This window comes from Ictalurus punctatus, chromosome 18, assembly GCF_001660625.3.
Source record: "Ictalurus punctatus breed USDA103 chromosome 18, Coco_2.0, whole genome shotgun sequence".
NCBI classification, from domain to species: Eukaryota; Metazoa; Chordata; class Actinopteri; order Siluriformes; family Ictaluridae; genus Ictalurus; species Ictalurus punctatus.
Window position 1 is genome coordinate 1,761,947 of NC_030433.2, and position 20,554 is coordinate 1,782,500.

Consider the following 20,554-nt stretch of genomic DNA (forward strand, 5'->3'; position numbering starts at 1 on the left):
AGGGATTCCCGAATCAATTCGTTCGTAAATGAGGCCCGTTGTTTGCAAACCGATCTACGAGTGTGCAGAAGAGCAAGGGCGATAAACTCCAGATCGGACCGGCTGTGACTCGGTTCACGCCGAACGGATTTTCATATAAACGGTTAGTTTATGATCTGTTCTGTCTAACCCGTATATCTACGCTAACCGACATCCCACCGCTTGCTGCAGTTCCCAGCAGTTAGACGAGATTAAATTGAGTCTTGGGGTGATTCTTGATGACGGCTTGACCTTTACAGACTCGCGTATCAACAACTGTACGGTCCTGTCGGTTCATTCTGTACAACCTGAAGAAAATCCGACCCTACCTCACCGAACAGGCTACACAGATACTCGTCCAGGCTCTTATTATCTCAAAACTGGACTACTGCGACGCACTCCTCTCCTCTCGGGCCTCCCGGCAGCTTCATCAAACCCCTTCAGATGATCCAGAACGCAGCAGTACGTCTCGTCTTCAACCGGCCCAAGAGGACCCGTGTCACACCCTTCTTCATCTCCCTCCACTGGCTTCCCGTATCCGCCCGGATCAAATTCAACGCCTCGACGCTCACCTACAAGACCTCGTCTGGATCAGCGCTCCTACCTCAACTCTCTCCTGAAGGCTTACGCTCCCTCCTGCGATCGATCAACGACCGACGTTTAATACGACCTACTCAGCGTGGCTCAAGATCCCTTTCCAGAACCTTCAAACTAACCGTCCCTCAGCGGTGGAATGACCTTCCGACCTCACCCCGGACCGCAGAATCTCTCACCGTCTTCAAAAAAACACCTAAAGACCCACCTCTTCCGTCAACACCTAACCAACCCCTAAGACTCCAACCCCAACATTATCCTTTTAAAAAAAAAACTTCTCCAGAACTCAATTAAAGTTCATGTACAGTAGCACTCCTTGTATCGTTCTCCGCTCGATATCTCGCTTTGCTTGGATTTCCTCATCTGTAAGTCGCTTTGGATAAACGCGTCCGCTCAACGAATACGTTATCGGTAGTCCAGTTATATTTCCATCTACATCGCCCGCGAGACGTCGAACATCTACAACAAGCCGAACGTAGTCGACCGAATCGCAGCCGATTTGATCAGAGTACACCGGCATCTCCGTGCGCACTCGTGACGTCAGAAAGTTGCTGCGTCCAGATTTCCTCATATCTCCGGGTTATTCAGTCCTCACGTTTTATTTCAATTATTCACACACAGTTTGTTTTTTGTTTTGTTTGTGTGTTTCTGCAGAGTTAACTACAAGCTGTGCTCATGAACCTGCTTTTCTATTATACAGAATAAACGTTTGTAATATATCAGCATTTATTACTGTAATACACGCTCAGTCTGATAAAAAATAATAATAATAATAATCGCATTATATCTAGACTACAGGCCAGCTCAGGTGTAATAAATTCTCTCCTTTACGTACAGGTTTAAATGCAAACAAAAATATTCTGTACCAAAAATATCTGAACGTGATATGTAAGCGTCGTCGTTTCTTTTCGTTCTTCTTTCCCCCGCCTCTTTTTGGATACAGTGTTCCTCTAACGGTGGTGTCCCTCCTAATCAGAGTAGTGCATTAACCTTTAATATTTCTGAGCTTGAAAATACTATATTAGTGATATTTTGTGTCACGTCGCCGCCCACATCCCGCCCCCCCCCCCCCCCCCCCCCCCCCCCGTTAATCAGTGATGGTGCCTAAACTCTTCATATCTGTTATTGATGCTTGTATAGTATATGTATGTATAAATATTTGATACATGTATATATTATTTCCTTTTTTCGGGCTATGGTTTTTCTTTTGTATTTTTAAAAAATAAAAAAAAAAAGGAGAAGGAAAAAAAAAATATATATATATTACAAATCTCTCATCTAGAGTCATTTATCTTTCCTATTTCTATGTCCAGGAAGTCCTAGGTTCCTCGAGGGTGCACAGCAGAGTAATGGCCAGTGCGCCATCACAGGTGTGTGTCGATGTGTGTGACGGTGGGAGAAAGACGGGCACTGTTTCAGGACGCAGGACTGCAGAACCCAGCAGGAGGGTGAGGAGCGGGCACAGCACCAGCAGTGCCAGGCTCAGAGCGGGCACAGAGGCGCCATTGTGGTCCCCGTGGTCGCACTTCTTCCCGTCTTCGCAGCGTGAGTGCTGGCACAGGACACCTTTAAATTCATGTGGGCAGATGCAGCGCTGGTTCTGGTGGCATGTGCCGCCGTTCTGGCACATCAGCAGCTCCTCGTCACACACGTTTGCTAAGAAGAGAGAAAATTCAGTTCACGTTTGAGCAATCACATTTTTAATCACGGGTTAACGCAGCCGTCCTACTGTGTTGTGTGTGTGTGTTTTTTTTTTGTTTTTTTTTACGAAGATGTTTAAGTAGGCTGCAAATTTCATAAGCGAAAACAATCCCAGAATTCTGTTTACCGGAACGTGTACACAAGTGTACACTGCGTCTCTCGTGGCCAGCACCGTTTTTTTTTTTTTTTTTTTTTTGTGACTGGATCACCAGAACTGACCTAACAAACGTAACGTGACCAAAAAGCCAGTGTATGTAACGTGCTAGCTAACTTGCTAACCATGTACCGTGCCTTGCATAAGTATGATGGAGATCCGTTACACCTGGTCCAAATAATCCGTTCACTCTGACAGATTAAAGCTGGACTCCTAATCCCTAAGAAGATCCTTAATCCTTGATCTCCAGGCCCACTGTTGACGATTAGTGAGTTCTTCCTGGTCAATATACGAGTGCTCAAAACAAGCTACGTTAATGTTTCTGAAAAACGGGCCAAAAACATTCCTTATTGGTTTCCAATGTCCTCTGGACAAAGCCCGGGAGGTAGGGCTTAATTAACATCATCAACTGTTAGTCGGTAAACCGAGTTGACGGGAGAGAATAGTAAATCCTTATCAATATAAACAGTAAGCCGCTGCAAAAGCACAACTCTCGGACGCCCTGATAGAATATAAACCTGTTGCGTTGTGTTTCATAAGTGAATACACACAGGAATCCTCTTATTCTCTTCTTTTGCCAGCAGTAAGCAGTTCTAGCGCACAACCCATTTGATCTCACAGAAGCAGCTCGGGAGTCGGGTACAAACTTGATCGTTAACCTGTAAACAAAAGCCTCTGTGAATTCATAAATCTCCATAACACACACTGCTTCTACACTACAGTACAGTACATCTAATAACTTTTGCTGTTATTATTGGGGGGGGGGGAGTGAGTGTTTAAATGTTGCGTGGCCTGTATAGACTAGGGGATAATGTGTAGTTTAAGGCAGTGGTTTTCAAAGTGGGGGCCGCCAGGGGGCGCCCAAGGGGCCTCAACAATTTGGTGTGAAAAATAAATTCTCACTCTCAGACAACCACACACACACACACACACACACACACACACACACACACACACAATCGATTCCTAATGTAATGTAAAGATGTAATTATTAATTAAACAAAGGGGGAATCTGTATTTTTAATGTGTTTTAAAGACATCTTGCAAAAGGGGGGCCTCGGTCAAATGTTAATGCCATTTGGGGGGCCTCGCCCTGGAAAAGTTAGTGGGAACCCCTGGGTTAATGCAGCCATGGTAAAATGTCGGCACAGAATAAAAGGCAAACTTTTATTTTGCCTTTTATTATATTCAAATATTACATAAAATAAAAATATTATTGCGCAACATCGTGCTTCTGAATTTGTATTTCATTTGTTTAATACATATGAAATGTCATTTTATAATACGGTAAAAAGAAACATAACTGATATCCATATTCCATTTAGATATCCATTACAGGTGGGGTTTTTTTTTTTTGTAATTAAAAACTTAAATGCAGCTTTTATTAAAAACAATGAATTCATTAAATGATCCTAAAGGTTACCTTTTGGTTACTGGGGGTATGCCATAGCATTAATTAGCTGCATTAATAATGCGTGCGTGTGTGTGTGTGTGTGTGTGTGTGTGTGTGTGTGTGTAACACTCACATTGGCAGCCCTGCTTCCAGTGGTAACCGGGCGAACATTCATCACACTTGGTTCCCATCGTGCCTTCTTTACACTGGCAGAATCCAGTGGCATTACAGCGGTCATGTAGCGAACCCATCTGGTTACAGACGCACTCTATAGAGAGAGACCAAAAGCAACAGAACAAAATTCAATGGGCTGACTGTCTTACAAAACAAACAAACAAAACGAGGTGGTTGTAACGAGATGTAATCCGACGTCAGTACACCCTGGACGGTGTGAGAACCCATCACAGGGCACAATCACACGCTCATTCGCACGTCACGGACAACTCGGAAACGCCAACCGGCCTATGACGAATGTCTTCGGACTGGGGGGAGGGACCCGGAGGAAACCCCTGAGGCACGGGGAGAACTTTCATTCCTTTCCTGTTCTCCGTAGCCGTGTTTAAAAAGTAATAGTCTCTCTCTCGGTGTCTCGTTTTCCTCTTCCGGTCTTCTTCTAAACAGCAACCGTTCCAATCTGAGCTACGTTCGGTAATGATAAAATCAGCGATACGGACTTAAACAGTTATGACTGCTTTCATATTAAATGAGTCCTGATTATAAATTTTCGTTCCCCCCCCCCTCCCCCCATCACTTCACATGTTAAGTCATGAAAACTTGAGACCTTTCTAAAGATTATATATATATATATATTCAATGTTTTTTACACATTTGAGCATTTTAGAAATGTTTGAAGGAATTTTACACGGCACCCTGGTTAGGAAACACTGCTCTAATACTCCGTGTGTGTGTGTGTGTGTGTGTGTGTGTGTGAAGGGGAAAACTATCTTTACTGCAAAAAAAAAAAACAAGCCCTGGGTTAGGTCCTGTGCTCTGCAGGTTTTGCTGCACTTTTCCTGCTGTGAAAGCTCAATAAAGCGTTTTGTAGGTTTTTGTTAGTTGTTTTCTCTGCGGAATTCTGACACCCGGACCGCTCATGCTGCCAATTTCACAAAAGACGCCCCCCCCCCCCCCCCCATCTCCATTTTACATGCACTTTATTCAGCGGTCTTAATTGAAACGTGATTCGTTCGATTTCCAGGATGATAACGAATGCCAGACTGATCTACAAGGAAGGGGCACTCTCATTATCTGGTTATGGCATATGGCTTTTCAGTGAACGGGTTCATCCGTGAAATGCTACACAGATATGTCTGGGTATTTATCACTAATATCTGGTGTTCTCTTCCTGCATCACCATGTCTTTCTTTCTTTTTTTCTGTCCCCCCCCCTATTAAGGTCCCCTTATATATAAATAGCGGAATTAAGGTCCCCACAATGCACCTTATTTTGATTGAAGAAAGCCAATATTTGTCTATTTCTAAACTGGATCCCGGTCTGGTACTCGCATGTGTACCATCTGGTAGTACCACTGGTACTAATTTAGGGTATCCTAATCCGATTCTTTATACTTATATCTTTATGCTGCATTCACATTGAAAGAAAGACTTGGATTATGAATTCTTATCAGTGTAGCCCCTTGCGGCGCTTTAAACATAAAGCATGCTGTACGCACCCACACACACGCTCTCGTCATCCAGCTCAACGGAGGAATTCCTGTAGTAGCCCATGCGGCAGTGCTGGCAGTTTTGGCCACGCGTGTTGTGCTTACAGCTCACACACGTGACGATGTTCAGGTAGTCGATGTAACTGCAGCGGTTGGAGTGGCCGTGACACTCACAGTCTGAGAAGAAGAGAGGAAGAGAATAGATATAGAGTCGAACCGGTATAAAGCGTAAAGGAGGAGCGGGATGAGTTTAGAGACGGGAGGGGTGGAGGGGGGTGGAAATGGATGCAAAAGAAAAGATGTGTGAGGCTGATATGGAGAAGAAAGTGTGCCGACAGGGCAGTATTTCACTGAATCCGTGGAGAGCCTTACTCGTTCAACGTGTGTGGGTGATGCAGGATTTGGCGTATATGACGAAAACGATTTTCAAGCTTTTAGTTAAAAGCTCAGGTCTGGATTTCTCCTCTCTCGTCATCTTCTCTTGTTCCACTCTCTTATTCGGTTTGATGGGAAAAAAAAACCCCAAAAAACGAAGCGAATCTCTAAGAGAGGCAATCGATTCCTGATTCACAGATTTGAATCTGCTGATCAGAGTGAATCTCTAATGTCAGCTGTATTGGCAGGTCTAGTGAAGTGAAGCAGATGTTTAATGTGTGTAGAATGTGTACGCGGGGGGTAGTGGTGACTTAGCGGTTAAGACTCTGGGTGACTGATCGGAAGGTCGGGGGTTCAAGCCCCAGCACTGCCAAGCTGCTACTTTTGGGCCCTTGAGCAAGGCCCTTAACCCTTCTCTGCTCCAGGGGGCGCTGTATCACGTCTGACCCTGCGCTCTGACCCCAACCTCTTAACATGCAGGGGTGTGTGAAGAAAACAATTCCACTGTGCTGTAATGCATCGATAAAGATCCCTTTATAACCCAAACCCTTATCATTACGTGTAGGTGTGTGTGAAAGTAAAGGGAGAAACACTATGACTAGTGTACACGCTAACCAGCTACTAACCATCAGGGTCTGATTGCACAAAGAGGTTATATCTAAGGCGGTCTTAATTGCTAAACAGGTCAAGTTAGAGAGAGCTTTAGGCCAGTTGCATATAGTCGGGGACCCCGTCAGCAAGGGACGCCTGTATGTGGAAACTCTAAACATTAGGAGGAACCTGTCCTACAAGTTCGCTGGATCTGTAGAGAGATTGCAGCCTGGTCGCCTGAGTACCAAGGACCAGTGCATCTGGATTAAGTGCGGCTCTATTGCTATTGAGAACCCTGAAACTAAAGAGGTGGTTAAAACCTTTGCGTGTACTCAGACCTGTCCGAGATCTTTAGCAAGAAACGAGAGAGAGCCTTCGTGGCATGGGCTACTCCACCATGCTCTCCAGTGTATCCCTGGTCTGTGTGTCCCTTCTATATTGGGCGATCTTATTGCGTCGTGTACTATCATAAACAGAGTCCCGATAGTTTTCAGATGGGATCAATAATAATAATAATAATAATAATAATAATAAAACAGTACAGAATCTGTTGGATTATTCTTTGGATTATTCTTCCGGCCATACTTGACCTCAAAAGCACATATATAAGGAGTTTTATTAATCTTCACATGATCGAACGTTTGAGTACATTGAGTAGTAAACGGTACTTTTGTACTGTTCCTCCCGAAGAACATCATATTTAAAGGATGCTGACGTCCGAAATATGCGTTTACGTTATATAATTTAGTCAGAGCATATTGTTTTTATGGGCGAATTGTTCTGGGCACGGATTCACGTGGAGGCCCAGGGGATCCATGAGCACGTCGAATATAGGCCTATTTAATAAGAAAAATATGCTAGTTAAAAACAAGCTAACTGTTTAATAAGGAACACTTTGGGTCCGTCTAGCTTCTGAATGGTGCATTCGAATGCTGGAAAATGCTGATTGATGTTAAAAGGACTCCGTCGACAAGTCCTGGATGTTTTATCCATCCATCCGTTTTCCATATCGTTTATCTTACACAGCGTCGCGGCGGAGCCTGGAGCCTACCCCAGGGAACTCGAGGCTCAAGGCGGGGGACGCCCGGGATGGGGTTCCAACTGGATGTTTTATATTTCTAATAATGAGCTTTTAATATAATACTCGGTTACATTCACTAAGATGGATATGACCAAAGTGCTTTATGCAATAAATGCAGCATCAAAAATAAAAGGATATTGGCAAAACAAAATGAAAACTTGAATACGTGTTCTTTCGTTAGAGTGTGTTTCTAACGTTTATTAGGAAGGATGTACGTTGTGTAACATACACTGTGTTTTCCCTACAAATAACGTAGCCGTGTCTTACCGCTATACAATAACACACCTCCCGCTCCTGTAACAGATTGAGTGTTACCCAAGATGCAATGCTCTTAAATTTATAACCTCTTATAGCTCACACGCAGGACGTGTTGGTGCAACCTATAACCGTGGCTAATGTCAATACCGTGTGTGAGGTGTTTCTCCCAACAAATATTCAATTTAGTAATGTATAGGATTCTATTTCTAGGTTCTGTTTATCTATCCATCTAATCAGCTTTCTTTATCCTTCATCCTTCCAGCCATCTATCTATCCATCTATCTATCTATCCATCCATCCATCCATCCATCCATCCAACCATCCATCTAACTATCCATCCATCTATCCATCTAACCATCCAACCATCCGTCCATCCAACCGTCCGTCCAACCATCCATCTAACCATCTATCCATCTAACCATCCAACCATCCGTCCAACCATCCGTCCGTCCATGCATCCATCCATCCATCCAACCGTCCATCCAACCGTCCGTCCAACCATCCGTCCGTCCAACCATCCATCCATCCATCTAACCGTCCATCCATCCATCTAACCGTCCATCCATCCATCCATCTAACCGTCCATCCATCTAACCGTCCATCCATCCATCCATCCATCTAACCGTCCATCCATCCATCCATCCATCCATCCATCTAACCGTCCATCCATCTAACCGTCCATCCATCCATCCATCTAACCATCCATCCATCTAACCGTCCATCCAACCATCCGTCCATCTAACCGTCCATCCATCCATCCATCCATCTAACCATCCATCCAACCATCCATCCATCTAACCATCCATCCATCCAACCAACCAACCTGTCTCACCTTTAAAGTCACCATATATCACGCCCTTTAGCCTCTTAGGCTGAGTTCCTCCAGACAGCAGAAGCTTCAGTAGAGCTTTAGAGATAAAAATTCTTTTAATTCACACTGATGCATACACACACACACACACACACACACACACACACACACACACACACACACTAAACTCTAGTCTCTCTCATAATAATAAATGAAGGATACACTATCTCTACTTCTCCCTATGTTACCTTTCTTGTTCTCATGATCTTTGTGGTCCCTTTTGATCGCACTATCTCGCTCTTTTCCAGACGGTCTCTTCCTCTCTTCCTCCCTTTTAGAGTGATAACTTCCTCCATGCTCTTCTTCAAACAGGCTCTCTCCTTCATCTTCTTCAGCATGATGTGTTCTCCCGTGGTCTTTTTCAGAGGACCTCGCTGTCTTGTCTTGACTTCCAAAGTGATGTCTTCGCCCATGTTCTTTTTCAAACAGGCTCTCTCCTTCTTCCTCAGAGTGATGTCTCCGGTGTTCTCTTTTAGTGTACATCTCCCTCACTTCTTCGCCTTCAGAGTGATGTCTTCCCTTGCTTTCTTTTTCTGCTTTAGAGTGATGTCTTCCTCCATTGTCTTTTTCAGAGAGTCTGCCTCTTTGTCTCTCGTCCTCAGAGTGATGTCTTCCTCCATACTCTTCTTCAAACAGGCTCTCTTCTTCTTCTTCTTCTTCTTTTGCAGAGTGATTTCTCCCATGTTCTCTTTTAGTGTACATCTCCCTCACTCCTTCACCCTCAGAGTGATGTCTTCCACCATGGTGTTTTTCAGAAGCCCTGTCTCTCTCATTCTCTTCTTCAGAGTGATGTCCTCTCCAGTTCTCTTTTTCAGGAGGTCTCTCTCTTTTTACCTCTCCTTCAGAGTGGTGTCTTCCCCCATGCTCTTTTTCAAACAGGCTCTCACCTTCTTCTTCAGAGAGATGTCTTCCCCCGTGGTCTTTTTCAGAGAACCTCCCTGTCTCGTCTTGACTTTTAGAGTAATGGCTTCCCCTGTGGTGTTTTTCTGAAAGTCTGTCTCTTTTCCTCTCTTCTTCAGAGTGATGTCCTCCCCCATGCTCTTCCTCAAACAGGCTCTCATCATCTTCTTCAGAGAGACGTCTCCCGTGTTCTCTTTCCGTGTACATGTCCATCGTTTCTTCACCCTCAGAGTGATGTCTTCCACCATGGTCCTTCACAGAGGGTATCTCTCTTTCTTCGTCTTCTTCAGAGTGATGTCTGCTCCAGTGCTCTTTATCAGAGTGTGTCTCTCTGTCTGTCTCTCCTTCAGAGTGATGTCTTCCCCAGTGCTCAGATGGATGTCTTCTCCCGTGTTCTTTTTCAGAAGGTATCTCTCTGTCTTTCTCTTGTACAGAGTGATGTCTTGCCCCATGGTCTTTTTCAGAGGATCTCTGTGTCAGGTCTTCCCCTTCAGAGTGATGTCTTCTCTCATGCTGTTTTTCAGAGGGTCTCTCTCTTTCTGCCTCTCCTTCAAAGTGATGGCTTCCTCCATGGTCTTTTTCAGAAAGTCTTTTTCTTTCTACTTTAGAATGATGTCCTCCCCCATGCTCTTTTTTAAACAGGCTTTCTCCTCCTCCTTCTCCTTCTTCTTCTTCAGAGTGATGTTTCCCATGATCTCTTTTAGCGTACATCTCCCTAGTTTCTTCAGCCTCAGAGTGATGTCTTCCACCATGGTCCTTCACAGAGGGCATCTCTCTTTCTTCGTCTTCTTCAGAGTGATGTCTGCTCCAGTGCTCTTTATGAGAGTGTGTCTCTCTGTGTTCGTCTCCTTCAGAGTGATGTCCTCCCCAGTGCTCTGAAGGATATCTACTGCTGTACTCTTTTTCAGAGGATATCTCTTGCTCCCCTCCTTCAGAGTGATGTCTTCTCCCATGCTCTTTTTCAGAAGGTTTATCTCTTTCCTCCTCTTCTTCAGAGTGATGTCTTGCCCCATGGTGTTCTTCAGAAGCCCTGTCTCTCTCATTCTCTCCTTCAGAGTGATGTCTTCTCCCATGCTCTTTTCCATAAGACCTCTCGCTTTCCTCCTCTCCTTCAGAGTGATGTCTTGCCCCATGCTCTTTATCAGTGGACCTCTGTGCCATGTCTTCTCCTTCAGAGTGATGTCTTCTCCCATGCTCTTTTTCAGAAGGTTTATCTCTTTCTTCCTCTCCTTCAGAGTGATGTCTTGCCCCATGCTCTTTTTCAGAAGTCTTATCTCTTTCATCCTCTCCTTCAGAGTGATGTCTTGCCCCATGGTGTTCTTCAGAAGCCCTGTCTCTCTCATTCTCTCCTTCAGAGTGATGTCTTGCCCCATGCTCTTTATCAGTGGACCTCTGTGCCATGTCTTCTCCTTCAGAGTGATGTCTTCTCCCATGCTCTTTTTCAGAGGGTCTCTCTCTTTCTTCCTCTTCTTCAGAGTGATGTCTTGCCACATGGTGTTCTTCAGAAGACCTGTGTCTCTCATTCTCTCCTTCAGAGTGATGTCTTCTCCCATGCTCTTTTACAAAAGACCTCTGGCTTTCTTCCTCTCCTTCAGAGTGATGTCTTGCCCCATGCTCTTTTTCAGAAGGTTTATCTCTTTCCTCCTCTTCTTCAGAGTGATGTCTTCTCCCATGCTCTTTTTCAGAAGGTTTATCTCTTTCCTCCTCTTCTTCAGAGTGATGTCTTCTCCCATGCTCTTTTTCAGAAGGTTTATCTCTTTCCTCCTCTTCTTCAGAGTGATGTCTTCTCCCATGCTCTTTTTCAGAGTACCTTCTTGTCTGGTCTTCTCCTCCGGTGTGATGTCTTCCCGAGTGCTCTTTTTCAGAGGGTATCTCTCTTTCTTCATTTTCTACAGGGTGATGTCTTCTTCCATGCTGCTTTTCAAAAGACCTTTCTCTTTCTCCCTCTTCTTCGGAGTGATGTTCACTCCAGTGATCATTTTCAGAGGGCCTCTTCACCTCATCTTCTCTTTCAGAGTGACGTCTTCTTCCATGCACGTTTTCAGTTGCGCCGTCCCTACTTTGCTCCACTTCAGAGGGTTTCAGTCTTTCTCTCTCATCTCCTTTAGAGTGATGTTTCCTGATATGCTCTTCTTCACTCGGCCTCTGTCTTTCCTCCTCCCTTTCGGCGTGATCTCTTCCGCCATGTTCTTTTTCAGACGTCCTGTTCCTCTCCTCCTTTATCTCAGAGCGATGATGTCCGCCACGCTCTTTTTCAGACGGTCTCTCTCTTCCTTCTTCACCTCCTGTATGATGTCTTCCGCCGTGTCCTTTTTCATCTGACCATTCTGTCATTTCTTCTTCTCCAGAGCGATGTCCCCACCTGTGCACTTTTCTGAAGGGTCCCTTCATCTCGTTATTTTGGTGAGAGTGACGTCCACTCCCACGCTCTTTTTCAGAGGGTCTCTTGATCCCATGCTCCTCTCTAGAGGGTTTCTCGCTTTCCTCCTCGGTTTCAAAGTAACGTCCCGTCCCATTATCTTTCTCGTGGGGTCTGTCCTTTTCTTCCTCTACTTTAAGCCTCTCTGTTTCTTTCTCAAGTTCAGAATAATCTCTTCTCTCATGTTCTTTTTCAGAAGATCGCTCTCTTTTGCCCTTTCCTTCAGAATGATGTCTCGTCCCATGCTCTTTCTCGGAGGGGCTCTGTGTTTCTTCCTCACGTTCGGAGTGATGTCCCCTCCCATGTTCTTCTCCAGGAAGCCCTTTGTTCTCTTGCTCTCTCTCTTGTTCATTCTCTTCCTCTCTTTCATAGGGACGTCGGCCACCGTGCTCTTTTCCATAAGATCCTTCTCTTCCACGCCCTTTTTCCGCCCCACTTTCAGGTTTTTCTGACGGGTTTCTCTCGCTCGTCTCTCTCTCCACCTCGTCTCCTTCCCCGATTTCTTCCTTCTCACCAATATCATCTTCTCCTTCTTTTCTTCTATGGTCTGATGGAGGGAATTTGGATTTCAGTCTCCAAAAATTCCCGTTATATAATGTTTTAGTAGAACTGGCCTCGGTTCATTTCAACACGCCCACTAGAGTGGATTTCAGATTCAAATGTTTAATAGAAACAAAGAAGGAATGGCTTTTACTACGTCTAGGGAAGTCTCGGTGGGTTGGTGCGTGGGTGACTGTGGTGTTCTTCCAAACCTATACTTTTTATGCATCATCTAAAATGATCCCAACAAACACGGAGTGTGAAATGGGTGTTGAGGTGAAATTCCTAATTGGCAAATGCGAAAGATCTTTTTGATGCAAAATGCTTTTTGGAACAAAAGTGTTGTTTTTTTTTTTGTGGTTTTTTTAGTAATCGAGCGCTAATGTTCTAATGATTAATGCCCTCCATTTGCTTCAACTCGGAGAGGCCTTTCAAGCAGAGAAGAAGGGTGTGTATGTCCTTAAATTTCCTACGGAAAACAAATCCGTCACTCAAATATGATGCAATAATTATTATAATGTTAAGAAATGATTAGCGTCGTCGTGTTACTGATAGAGAGAAAGAAACTCCTGATCAGGTTTCTCTGCTGTATGTGAAGTAGAGTTGATTTGGATTTTCAGTATAATGGACTTTAATTTTTGGCTTCAACCTGCATCTCATTAAACGTTTTAGAAATATTAGGGGAAATAATATGTCCTGCCGGGGGTCCTCAATCTTAGTCGTATATTCCTATTCACGCCCATCGTCATACCATTTCTGTGAGCGGTACCAGATATTTAACCCTGTATTAAACACAGGCATCCATATTATGTTATTTTAATTGGATATGTGGCATGCCTGGTACAGTGATGGAGCGCGCTAACTTACGCACTCTGCCGGATTCTTACAGACAGGAAATCTTATGGCATCGACGCAAACATGTCGGTAATATAGCTTTATTGTATTGCACACACACGCAAGGAAAAACACCGCTTTGGGCCCTGCTCACCACTCGAGACAGCCCTGGCTATATTGCCACGGTATTTTAAAGAGATAAACATTACGACGCCTGGAGAATGACCTGTTAAAGTGTTGTTAAACTGTCAGTGTGCTCTGAACCCCAATAAGCTAACACAGCAGTAATAAAAGGAAAGGAGAGAAAACATACTCACCAACATCTGTAAAATACCGTCATGCCAACGTGAAGTTGTTTATTTTTTTTATTTTTATCTGTATTGCGGTTTAATTTCTGAACCAGATAGTAAACCTTCCGTCTTACCGTCACTCTCTTCCACTCTGACGCTACGGCCTTCCTTTATTCCGTTCTCTCCGTATTTTCCGAAAGGCCCCTCGTTCGCTCCAGGATCCCCTGAAGGCGACGTGGGCGAGGCATAAAGGAAATGCAGAGACGATAACAATGACGACGATCGTGACGGTACGCTTATTCTCTCCGTCTCGTACATCACACGGACACAAACACGTTTTTAAGACCATTAGGGTTGTCTGCTTAAGCTGCGATACACGCTACCAAAGCGGTCGGTCGCTTTTACTTCCTACGCAGCACACTAGAACTAACAGGACTACACTACGACTACTAAAGCAAAGGAGTACCGTACGAGAGGGAGTGTGCTATCCATGATATCACATGACCTCGAGTGTTCTGGTGCTTTCGTAATACCGACGAGTCGAATTTCTTCCACATATCAGTTTAAAAAAAAAAAATACAAACGATAAAAAAATCATCTCTTCCACCACAAAAAAAACAACAACAACAACGTCGTTCCACTACAAGTCGCTCGTTACTGAGTGAGACGCTGGTATGCACGATGCAGCTGTCGTGAAAGGGGGAAACACTGCATCACGTTTCTTACTGACGCGCAGACGTTGTTTTTTTAATCGTGGCGGTCGGGACGCGCGTGACGCGGCAAAAAGAAAAACAGCACACACACACGGGACAAAATCTAACGACACAAAGCGAAACATTTCCCCACAGCACACAAATACTAATATACCGACGCGTTCTTTCCGTTTTATCCACCGGACTACCAGTAAACATTTCCCCTTCGGTCTTATTCACTACTAAACTCGTTTCTTCACAACACACACTCTCACTCCTGAACACCAAGAGGAACAACATGCACCAAAAGATCCACCATTTCTACTACGAGTAAACCAAGCATCTTCCAAATCACCCTTTCAGACCGTTTTACTAAATAAATAAAGACTCCATTCTTTTTCTTTCCTGGTATTTGGTTGTTGTTGTTGTTGTTGTTGTTGTTGTTTTAAAGAAGGGGGGGGCGCTTAATTACAAACGTGAAGATAGTGTATAGTTTAAAAAAAAATAAAAAGTGATCTAGGATCAGTTTTTGCAAGATCAGCGTTCACCCACGGGTAGATAAACAAATAGTTTAGATGTAGTTCTGTTTGAAATCCTGCATCAAAATAGAAAAAGCAACCACCACCCCACCCCACCCCCACCCCACCCCCCCACCCGCTCCCCCTCGATGTACTCGGTACCTAGATTCCGAACTATGAGAACACCGGGCCCGTCTCAACTCCCCAGTGTTATAAGTGGGGAGGGCTTCTGAACCAGGCAGTCGACTTATAATAGCAGACACAGACAGACGGACTGGTTTCAACAGAATATATTAGTATTACATTCGATTTACGCTGTTAGTGTATCATGTGTATACTCGGAAGAGCAGTGCGCTTGGTACGCAGGAGATCTTGCTGAAGGTCTGGGCAGCGTAGAGGAAATTTTGAACGGATGTACCGTATACGTTGCATTTTTCCCTGTAGAAGTGTGAAAGCACATCTGCTCGACTGGAATCTATCTGAATGATATCACATCGGATATCGGATGTTCGGTCTCTTCCGTGGTCGGTATTGACCAAAATAACCCCGGTCTTTTTTTTTTAATAAAGCTTTTATAGGTAAGACACCTGAAAATTGATTTTTTTTTTTTTTGTTTTGTTTGTTTTTAATCAACTGCAGAGCACACACTTATTTCCCACAATGCACTCTTTCAGTCCTATTCCTGCGACACTTCGTAGGAATTTCTGTCCTCTCAGCTGCAGCGCTTGCCGACTCAGCGGAACCTCCTAAACATTTTTATTTCTCTTTTTATCGCTCTCTCAGCATCTCTTTTCGGTTCTTCTGTTCATTTGGTCTTTTGATCATCCTTCAAGTTTGTCTGTTTTCATTTCCAGAATCCTTCAGCACAGGCGAGGCGGTTGTATTTATAAAGCTCAGAATCACAAGCATGGGTGTATGGTACATCCATCCATCTTCTATACCGCGTTATCCTTTTCAGGGTCGCGGGGGAACTTGGAGCCTATCCCAGGGAGCATCGGGGACGAGGCGGGGTACACCCTGGACAGGGTGCCAGTCCACCGCAGGGTACAATCACATACACACTCACACACTCGTTCACACACTACGGACGCTTTAGACACGCCGATCAGCCTAGCGTGCACGTCTTTGGACTGGCGGAGGAAACCGGAGTACCCGGAGGAAACCCCCGCAGCACGGGGAGAACACGCGAACTCCGCACACACGGTGGGAATCGAACCCCCGACCCTGGAGGTGTGAGGCGAACGTGCTAACCACCGTGCGCCCACCGGGTGTATGGTGTAAAGTATTAAAAACAATGTATCATATATCAAACATCTTGCTAAACAGAAATTTTTAAATAAAAAATAAATAAATAAACACGCTCAATTTACTCATCAGAGCAATCTGAGAACGGACTACTATCCTTCTGTTCAAACCCTGCAGCCTGAGACTCGAGATTATTCCACCGTAAACATTCAAACCTGGTGAAACACTGAATTATCCATCACAGTGGGCTGCATTTGCTAGGATTCTATTCCCTCACTACTTCATGCGCCTTCTTGCTTATCCTAAACTAGGGCTGCCCCAATTCCAGACTCAGTTGGAACGTCACCAGTTCTTCATATTTTGTACTGCGGCCAACAGGACCGGCGTTCGTCTACTTGGAAGACGATTACAGATTTAGTCTCTTACGCTGACTGACGGCGTGGCCTTTAACACTTGTCTAACTTGAACAGAATGACAGGGTTGCCAAATTTTGCTAAGAAAATTCAGGACAGTGGCTCTTCAAACATCCATGTGGATTGTTTTCTTCCATGTGGATCTTCTTTTTCCGTGCATTAGAATACATGAATATGAGAACAAGGCAACGCGCTCCAACAGTTCCCACGATTCTCTGTAGACGACGAGTGGCATCACGCTACGGATGTGACTGAAACGGAAGTCAGCTGCTTTGGCGATTCGCCGACTACGCAGTCTTATGAGTTATTGGCTTGGAAGGCAGCAATTCGATCACTACGGAGGTTGTTTATAAACCAGCGGTTTGAGATGCACTTGAAATGCAGCAGCGTGTCGCCACTTTGCCGGGACGTTTATGTAGATACGCCGATGTTAAGCGTTAACCCTAAAAGTCTGTTCGGCTCAAAAGCTGTATCGGGTATTACTCACCAGAAACAAACTAGTATCCATCCATCCGTTTTCTGTACCGCTTATCCCACACAGGGTCACGGGGGAGCCTGGAGCCTATCCGAGGGGACTCGGGGCACACGACGGGGGGCACCCTGGACGGGGTGCCAACCCATTGCAATCACACACACATACACTATGGACAATTTAGAGACGCCAATCAGCCCACAGGGCACGTCTTTGGACCGGAGGAAACCTTCGAAGCACCGGGAGAACATACAAACTCCGCGCTCACAGGACGGAGGTGGGAATCGGACCCCCAACCCTGAAGGTGCGAGACAAAACGTGTTGAATCCGATTGGCCGTCGGTGTCGATCGATTTTCTAAATCGGCAGCTCGGGTTGTAGCTGCAGCCGATCCTGGAAGGCAAATCCGAAGATGATATTAATACGCTTGCTCTAATACACGACAGAGACGTACACGCTGGACACTCCACATCATCTAAACCTACAGTCTTAACGGACAAACGACGACACACGCTACGCAACAAATACGAACGCTCGGTTGCATGGTGAAACCCTGAGACGTTTTAACATTTTACGGAAGGAGTCTCCAGTGTCAGCACTTTGTAAAGGTAAAACCGTTCCTTTTAAGGTTTGCTGGTTCTTCAGTAACATGACAAACGGCACACTGATGATGCGTCATTCGGTAATCGACCCTGGATCGGTAATGTCGTATTAGACCACAACACGCCGCCCTGTTGTCGATCATTCCCCTATAACAGCAGGCCCCGTCGTATTTTATTTCTTATTTAACTTCAGGAAAGAAACTGGAGTTTTCTGATGCCAGCTGCACCGGAACTGATGCACATGATAATGGGATTCATACAACAAGGAATAAGTGTACTCTGCTATAAATAAATAAATAAAATCAAACGGAGGGTGAGGGTGTGGGGAACGTCTGACACTTTTCAGACACGCTCTATAAGCACACGCTAGAATTTTTTCAGGAATTAAATAGTACCGGAACTCTCCTGAGGGAAAACCGCACAGTTCCTGGATGGGTTCCTGCTCTGCATTATCACCACACTGAGGGTGGGTATGCGTTTCATAGTTACCACTTATGTTGATGTATTTAAACCAGTTGGACGGGGCAATAACGATCACCTGCACTTTGAATCTAGATTTGCCGAATGCCACTCAGAAGCACCAATGACATCCCAGAGCAAAAGCAGTTCCTGGTCACGTCACACCATGCCTGATGTACACAAATGCCAGAAGTCTCTTATTAGCAGGTATGTGATGCCTGCGTATTGACAGCCCCCCCCCCTTTTGGGCTAGCTCAATTTCAGTACTTCCTGATCAAGAGAAAAATATCTACTATAAAGTAGGAATAATAATAATAATAATAATAATAATAATTCCTGGAATAATAATCCAGGAACTAAAACCGGCCCATGTTCCCCTGTGTAAATACACCTAAGGTTCCCGGAAATACTGACAGGAGGAGACAACAGAAAGGACGAACACAGTGCTGTGAAAAAGTACTCGATGTCTTCTGTGTATCTCTCGTACTAAACTGTTCCAGAAATTCAAACTCAATCTAAGATGAAACGAAGGCGACCTGAGTAAACACGAAATACATGTTATTTATAGAAGCAAAAAAAGTCATCCGATACCAACTGGGCCTGTGTGAAAATGTATTTGCCCCCGTAGGTACTAATTCCCCAAATCTATGAAGCTGCACTGATAACGGGGTTCAGCTGGACTAGACGCAACCAGGCCTGATTACTGCGAACCCTGTTCACTCACATCTACACTTACATAGAACTTTATCAACAGCATGAAGTGGGTTAAAGGTCTTACGGAGTAACACACTGTGCAAAAATTAAAAGAAATTCCAGAAATGATGATGAAGAAGGTGATTGAAAGACATCAGTCTGGGAAGGGTTACAAAGCTATTTCAGAGGCTCTGGGACTCTAAAGAACCACAGCGAGAGCCGTTATCTCCAAATGGAAAAACTCGGCACAGTAGCGACCCTTCACAGAAGTGTCCGTCCTTCCAAAATTCCTCCAAGAGCACAGCGACGACTCATCCAGGAAGTCACAAAGAGCCGAGGACAACATCAAAGGACCTACAGGCCTCTCTTACATCAATAAAGGTCACTGTTCATACAGTAGATATGTTCCCAAGGTGCCACGTTCCCCAGACTTATATGAACATCGGAATGACCCCATATTTACTTCCTTAGCACTGAGATGCTAAAAAAAACCAAAACAAAAACAAAAAAAAACTGTGTGCGTGTGTAAGTGCTTCATTATCAAGAATCTCTCCTCCTCTCCTGATTCTCTAATCGGAATCTGATCCGCCTCAACCGGCCGAAATCTTGATTGTAGTGAGACTTTACTACAGTGGGCGGACTCCTATACGTTCAGAGCTATGAAATGAAGCCGCGTTTGCGTAGAAATCGACGCTCTCGACTAGAGTATCCACCTCTTTGCGGCTGTGAAACACTTCCCCTGGTGTAAGAGGGTTTGATTGGTTTCCCACTATGTAAGCAGGTTTTCCTCTTCAGCGATAATAAACAGAAATCCCAGTTGTTTGCTCTGCGACGGATTTCACACGGCACTCAAAATGTTCTGCTCTGTTCTTTTCAGTTCAACACGAAGCCATCTATGAAGCCTCGCGTTGACTGGCCGGTCATTAAAATACAAACGGTGATTAATTTGCTGCATTGACGTCAGTGTGGAACAGAAAAGGTTGTATTAGTATTAGTATTAAGTGGGGTATTACTGTTACACCACCACTACCTCTCTTGAAACCCATCACGATCGCGAGTCCGTACGCACGTGTAGACGGGGATAGCCGAGAACGCTACTACTTTGTTAGATTTTCTATTTTAAAAAATGTTGCGTCCCCCCCATATTTAATCAGTCCCTCCAGGATTTCTTCGATTTTGCGTTCGCCGGAATGAACGCGACTTCAAAAACGAACGCGGATTTGGACCGAGGCGTGTCGTGTGACGTCAACACGACGCACGTTCGGCTGAAGACCCTCTCTGAACGGCTAAAAGGTCCCGGCGATCGTCACTGAGAAAGAATCACGCGCGAAACAGTTATTTTCGCGACCGCGACCCCGCCCGATCGAGGAGTTTCGAGAAACGGCAGGTTTCGAGAAACGCTGCGGCAAAATCGAGCTTTTGCGATGATCGACAAAACAACAACAACAACAACAACAACAAATCGGTGAAATCCTGTACAGACTGAATAATTACATGCAGGGCCGAGTTTTTCTACAGCTGTGCTACAGCACTACAGCAGCCTCTAAAGGTCAAACTCGTCCCACCTTCAGTGAAGTCCGGAGTCGCACGATCAGTACCTGCGTTTGAGTAAAAAAGAAACAGTGGTACTTTAGTAACACTTTAGGTTCACAGTATACACTCTTAGACGCGTCTTAGAAAGGCACGTCTCTCGCACACTGACATACACAGTGCGCTCGGTTCATGAGTCGCAGCGCGACGTATTTCGCACGTCTCTGCTACACAGTGCACGCGGTGTGT

At 44.8% G+C, this 20,554-nt stretch overlaps 1 protein-coding gene across 3 annotated transcripts in view; it reads right to left on the reverse strand.

The window, feature by feature from the left end:
• Window positions 1–1,158: 1,158 nt before the first annotated feature.
• ntng2b (netrin g2b) overlaps window positions 1,159–20,554 on the reverse strand; it is a 57,087-nt gene continuing 37,691 nt past the window's right edge. For all 3 annotated transcript variants that reach the window (XM_017493172.3, XM_047161715.2, XM_053687860.1), the window contains 3 exons: window positions 5,533–5,700; window positions 3,994–4,128; window positions 1,159–2,268 (listed from right to left, as the gene is read on the reverse strand). In XM_017493172.3, the coding sequence (XP_017348661.1) occupies window positions 1,916–2,268; window positions 3,994–4,128; window positions 5,533–5,700 (656 nt within the window). In that variant the 3' untranslated portion in view covers window positions 1,159–1,915. The remainder of the gene's footprint in view (window positions 2,269–3,993; window positions 4,129–5,532; window positions 5,701–20,554) is intronic.